This window comes from Tympanuchus pallidicinctus, unplaced genomic scaffold (genome assembly GCF_026119805.1).
Source record: "Tympanuchus pallidicinctus isolate F22 unplaced genomic scaffold, pur_lepc_1.0 scaffold22, whole genome shotgun sequence".
Taxonomy (NCBI): Eukaryota; Metazoa; Chordata; class Aves; order Galliformes; family Phasianidae; genus Tympanuchus; species Tympanuchus pallidicinctus.
Window position 1 is genome coordinate 24,723,367 of NW_026294739.1, and position 5,633 is coordinate 24,728,999.

General features: G+C 65.3%; 1 protein-coding gene across 2 annotated transcripts; it reads right to left on the reverse strand.

Annotated features, from left to right (window-relative positions):
- Positions 1 to 633: 633 nt before the first annotated feature.
- CDT1 (chromatin licensing and DNA replication factor 1) lies at positions 634 to 4,308 on the reverse strand. Of its 2 annotated transcripts, none has more exons than XM_052686253.1 (10): positions 3,960 to 4,308; positions 3,604 to 3,708; positions 3,311 to 3,525; positions 2,822 to 3,016; positions 2,589 to 2,734; positions 2,361 to 2,464; positions 2,008 to 2,196; positions 1,555 to 1,689; positions 1,278 to 1,479; positions 634 to 1,191 (listed from the first exon to the last, which is right to left on the reverse strand). In XM_052686253.1, the coding sequence occupies exons 1-10, from the start codon at positions 4,257 to 4,259 to the stop codon at positions 1,028 to 1,030; spliced, it is 1,755 nt and encodes a 584-aa protein (XP_052542213.1). In that variant the 5' UTR covers positions 4,260 to 4,308; the 3' UTR covers positions 634 to 1,027. The 2 variants fall into 2 exon arrangements, with proteins under 2 accessions (XP_052542213.1, XP_052542212.1); XM_052686252.1 differs by having other exon boundaries at positions 2,822 to 3,019.
- Positions 4,309 to 5,633: the final 1,325 nt, after the last annotated feature.

Genomic DNA, 5,633 nt, shown 5'->3' on the forward strand with positions numbered 1-5,633 from the left:
CTGTGGAAAGCAGCTGTGCTGTGCGGAGGCGAGCGCTGGCCTCGCTGCTGCCAGGGCTGGCTGTGCTTGCAGCCAAGGGGTGACATCAGGGAACCTGAGGACGGTGCTTTCGCTTGATGCCATGACTCACAGCAGCACTTTGGAGCTGCTACTTCCAGGCAGGAGGAAGCATGTATGTGTGAGTGAGCAGTGAACGGGAGCTGGGTGAGCTCCCTGGGGAGGCACGCATGTGCTGTGCTCAGCCTGGGGGAGCAAGATGTCCTGTGTGCTGGCTCGAAGCCCTGCTGGGCTCACGCTGCCTTCAAATTGGAAGTTCCCTCCAGCTCAGCCCTGCACACAGCGCCTCAGTGCCCCCCCTTCCATCAGAAGGCAGGATTCACCCAAGCCAGGTGAGCGGCCCCACGTTGGGCAGCCCCTCCCCACGCTCACCCCTCTGCCCCGTGCCAGAGCCACGCCGGCCCCGCTGACAAGAGCTGCATTCAGCTCTGCTGAGCCCACGCTCACTTTTTCCAGCGAGGCTTTCTGCACTTGGACTGTGCCCCAGCCCTTCCCTGCGTGAGCGGCCGGGGCCCTTTGCCATGGAGCAGCACAGACAGCGGGAGGAAAAGCGCTGGGTTCACAACGCGACTCAGCTCTATGTAAAACATTTAATATAAATGTGTTTTGACAAGTCCTGTCGTCGTTTCCAGCGAGTGCTGGAGATGTGCTTCCCTCCCTTAAAAACACAACCAGACCCAAACACCAAAACCAGCGCTTTGTAACTTCTCTCCCTCCTTCCTCCTCCTTGCCCCCAGCGAACAGAAGAAGCCCCTGTGCCCATCCAGGGCATGGCACAAAGGAGGCTGGAAGCTCCAGATCTCACCCACGACCCCAGAGTGCTTTCAGCCTTAGAGGCAGCTGCAATCTGCAGGGACCCAACAGAAGAACGAACTCCATCAACACCCGCTTTGCTCGCGGAGCACGGCCAAAGCTCACTACGCTTGAAGAATAGAGAACTGCACGGGGGAAGCCTGGACTCCAGCAGGGCTCAGAGGGCTTCTGCCTCCTTGGCTGCCTTCTCCAGCCTCTCGGTGACGAGGCTGAGGTCCACGTTCTTGTCCAGCTTGATGTAGGTGTCGGTGCGCAGGGCGTGGATCGTCACCCAGTCGGGCAGCAGCTCAGCCAGGAGCCGCAGGTGCTTCTCCATCTCACCTGCAGGGATGGATGCAGACACCAGCTCAGCTCCCAGCCCGGCAAAGCTCAGCGCCGTGCCGCCCGCAGCCCCACCGCCCCCCTACCTGCTGCCATCTGGGTGGGGAAGCTGTCAGCCAGACGGACACACGCCAGCTCCACGGGCAGCGCCGGCTTCTTCTCGGCCACAAAGACCCCACGCAGGATGCGGGCCATGGCCGGCAGTCGGCCCAGCATGGCCAGCCGCTCCTCCTGCCCCGCCGCCCGCGTCATCAGTGCCTGCAGCCGCCGGGCCTCCTTAGCACGGATCTGGGGAGCAAGGAGAGGGGCTCAGGCACAGGTGGGCCCCCTCCCCGGGGCCGTGGCCAGGATGGAATTACTCACCCGCTCCAGCAGCTCCTGGGACACCCCTTTGAGAGCGCTGGAGGTGCTGGCAGGGGATGCTGCTTTGGAAAGCGCCGGTTCCTCCGCACCGGCTTCAGCGCTTCTTAAGGCCAGGTTGGCAAGAGCTTTTTCCATCTGCTCATGTGGACGGAGGAGGAGTTGGGTTACAGCTGGGAGGAAGGAGAAGTTTCCCCTCCGCCGCCCCCCACCCCCACCAGGGCCACCCTGCAGCAGCCCAGCGCTCCCCACACGTGCATCAGACCCATCTGTGTGGGGCACGACCTCACCTCCGGCCCCAGGGGCAGCTCCTCCAGCCTCGTGCACACCGATGTTCAGTGCGTGCTCCCATCTTACAGCACCGAGTTGGCCCACACGGGAGCAGCCCTTCCCCACCCCTCCCCATACAAAGCGGGATGGCTGCTGTGGGGCGGTGGCTGGGTGCTCCCTGCTCACCTTAGTGCTCATTGTGCCCCGAGCTGCACTCAGCACCTCCTGTGCCGTGCTGATCCTCTCCTCCTGTGGTGGCCGTGGCAGCTCTGCTGGGCTGATGTCAGGCACCTCATCCACATTGAAGCGGGGATGCCAGCGGGTCAGCTTGTCCTCCGGCACCTCCATGGGAGGGCTCAGCGCAGCCAGGAATGCCTGCAGCAGGGTGAGAATGTGGCAGCCGGCTTGGGGAAAGCCAGAACCGGGAGAAATCCCAGCAGCCACGCATTCCTTGCTCTCCATGCCGCATTACTGTCCTCCCACCCACTCCTTCAGGGAGCGAGAACAGCCTGGCTCCCTGGCAGAGGGTTGGGGCTCACCGCATGGTGCTGCTTGACGATGTTCACCAGGCTGCGGTGGAACTCCTTCCTGCGCTCCAGCAGGCGTGATGCTGACAGGTGAGGGCGGCCACACAGCTGCTCATCTGCAGGGAGAGAGGAGAACATGACTGCGGCGTCACAGCAAAGACCTCAGGGTACAGCAGCAGAGCTGCAGGGCTGACCCACGCCCAGGCTGTTTCAGACCCAGCAGGTCCCAGCCCTGCGTACCTTCCCCCAGCACCGGCTCCAGTGTCAGCTGATACTCCGACTTCTTCACGCCGCTGCTGTAGGTGGGGATGTTCTTCTCCTGGCGGAAGCGGTACGAGCTGGGATACACTGCCTTGATCTGCCCCACGTGCCGCTCCTCAAACTGCCTGCAACAGCACCAGAGAGGTGGGGAATCCCAAGGGCCGACACAGGCAAGCAGCCCCAGCCGCACGCCAGCACTGCCGCGGACTCACTTGCGCATCATGTCCTGCACGCCCTGCTTGACTTTGGCGAAGGTGATGGTCTCAGCACGGTTGAAGAGCATCCCAGCAATGGTGTCCACGCTGCGGAACATCTCTGCCAGCACTTTGTACTTGTAGGGCAGCGTCAGCCCTGGTGGCGTGTCCTGTGCCAGGGCATGGAAGCGCTGGTATGCGGGGAGCCGTGCGCTGCTGGGAATGGAGAGGGGTCACTGAGATGGGAGCAGCACGCACCCCGGGCTGGGGCAGGACCCATGTGCTCCCTCCCATCCCACCATCCCACACTGGTCCCAGCTCACAGCGCTCTGGGAATGGCAAACCCTCCGGGCTCAGGGCTTTGCCCAGGGCAGGGCTGATCTGTGGGACCCTGCTGTCACTCTCAGCAGAAATGCAACATCGCATGGGCAGAGCAGCACCGTGGCCATTTCCCCTGTGGCAGCAACCCCTCCATGCCCCACTTTCCTCCTCGGAGCCGTTTCTCACCTATTCTCTGCTGCTACCGGAGCCTCTGTCCCGGTGACCCCAGGCTGCCCCGTCCCACTGCCCGCTGCCTTGGCACGGAGCCGCAGCTCCAGGCCCCGCAGGCTCTGCAGGCGGCTCCGCAGCTCAGCGCCGACCCCAGCGGGGATGGGGGGCAGTTGGGTGGGGGGCTTCATCCTCATCCTCTGGAGACGGCTCTGCAGCGTGGCCAGTTCCTCCTGTGTGGTCAGGGACAGTTAATAAAGGATGAAGATCAAGTGGACACCCCGACGTGGCACTAAGCCATGCTCCCATACCTGCTCCAGGCACGCTGTGCTCCCGCTGTCCCGCTCCGGGCTGGGGGCGCGCATCCTGCTGGCTACGGGGGGCTCCAGCGGACCCAGCGGCGGGGGGCTGGCAGGCTGTGGATCACAGGAGATGGGATTAGGATGTGAAAGCTGGGGCTGCCCCTAGGCGTGCGGGCATTCCCGGGTCAGCTTCCGCCATCCAAGCAGCGGGACCCGATGCCGCGAACCCAAAGCGAGCAGTGGGACCGACCCCCCCCCATTCAAACACCAGGGACCCTTCCACTCAAACGCCAAGGATCGCCCCCAAATCAAACACCGCACACAGGACCGCGCCCCGCTTTCACGTCCGCCCCCCCAGCGCCCACCTCCGGCCCCGCATCCCGCGGCAGCTCCAGCCGCTTCCGCGCCGACTTCCCGCCCCGCTCCCCGCCCGGTGTCTCCGCTTCCATCTCCCGGCGGCTCCGTTTCCTGCCCGCCATCCGCGGCACCGCCGGGGCAGCGCTGCGGGTCGGGGTGCGCGGCGACGCGGGAGCGCGGGCACCATCGTTCCGCGGCCCCGGGGCAGCGAGGAGGGCGGCCTTGAGACCGCGGGCGCCGTGCTTGGCGGTGAGGCTGCCGGCGGCTTTGGTGCGGCCGAAGAAATCGGTGAGGCGGAGCTGCGCCATTGCCTGCGCGGGGTCCCGCCGCGTTTGGCGGGAACTCGCGCGAACTGCGGCGCCGCCCCCTGGCGGGTCACGTGAGGCGGAATTGGCGCCACGGGGCTCTTAAAGGCGCCGCGCTCGTTTGGCCGCGTTGCTGCACGTGGGGGGCGGGTGGGGCTACGCTTTCGGTTTGGGATGGGGGGGAGAAGGGGTCCGTGCTGGGGGGAGCAGAGCACGCGGTTCCCGGAGCAGCTTTCAGCCGGCACGCTGCTCTGGAGGTTGCTTCTTTTATCCGTTCTTCCTAAGCTGGGCTTGCAGCGAGGGCTGCGTGGTGGCCGCGAGGTCTGCACAGTGCGGGATGCGGTTTGGGCTCCGGGCAGAGGGGCAGGAGGGATTTCAGCCCACTTCCTTCCCCTGCAGGCGGTCCGAGCAGGAGGACGCAGCCGAGCTCCCAAAGCAGAGGCTGCGGGGTGCCCACCTGCACGGCCACGCGTTAATGGCGCTGCCCGGATGCGGGTGCAGCGCGCTTTGCCTGGAAAGCGCCTGGCCGGGCACTCAGGCCGCGCCCGCAGCGCATTACGGGACCGCGTTGCACTCAGCGTGACTCTGAAAGCCGGAGCGGGGCACTCAGGGCCGGACTCGGATGTGCGAGCAGGGCTCTGGGGTGCCGTTCCCGGCTCCCATTTACTCCCGCAGCATCCGGGCCCGGCCGCGCTGCGATGGGAGCTCGGGGCTGGGATGCGGCGCGCATCGCCCTTCCTGGCCCCGCTCCGTCACGGATCCGGCGCTCCGCACCCGCGGGCTTTGCGCAGCGGATCGCAATGGGCGCAGCCCCGAGGATCGGTGCGGCGGTGCCCGGAGGTGCCCAGGTGTGAGTCGGGGGCTGCGGCACTGCGACGGGGTGCAGAACGGCCAGGTTGTTGAGTGCGTTTGCAGAACAAGTGCCAAAGAATGCGGAGAATGTCACGGGCCGATGCTTCCCGATCGGGGAGGGAGCGGCGGCGGTTTCCAGCGCTGCCCCTGTGCCGGGCTGTAGGGATGTGGACTCCCGCAGCTCCCACCCCATCTCCGGCGGCTCTTCTCAGGCGCTGCCCGTCCCGACGCACTCAGCCTCGATTAACTCTGCAGCCTTTTTTTTTTTTTATTATTATTATTATTATTTTATGACGAGCAAACAGAGGAAGCGCACGATCTTAGAGTTATAATTAATTCATTTGTTTGTTTCTCCCCTCCCTCCCGCGCCTTTACTTCCCTGCGGTGCCGCTGGAAGGGCTGAGACCGGCCAACTCGCGACACCGATGGCCGCAACGTCCGCGGGCGGCGCAAGGCGGGGCCGGGCCGAGGGGGCCGGGCGGTGCCGCGTATAAAAGCAGCGGTGGGGCGGGGGGAAGCGCGTTC

What these genes read in the sequence shown, in the direction of transcription:
- CDT1 (XM_052686252.1), bottom strand. Translation starts at nt 4,259, where the DNA reads ATGGCGCAGCTCCGCCTCACCGATTTCTTCGGCCGCACCAAAGCCGCC. An exon ending in GGAGCCGGTGCTGGGGGAAG is followed by an intron (nt 2,465 to 2,588) that starts GTACGCAGGGCT and finishes CTCTCCCTGCAG; the next exon opens with ATGAGCAGCTGTGTGGCCGC. An exon ending in TCGTCAAGCAGCACCATGCG is followed by an intron (nt 2,197 to 2,360) that starts GTGAGCCCCAAC and finishes ACCCTGCTGCAG; the next exon opens with GCATTCCTGGCTGCGCTGAG.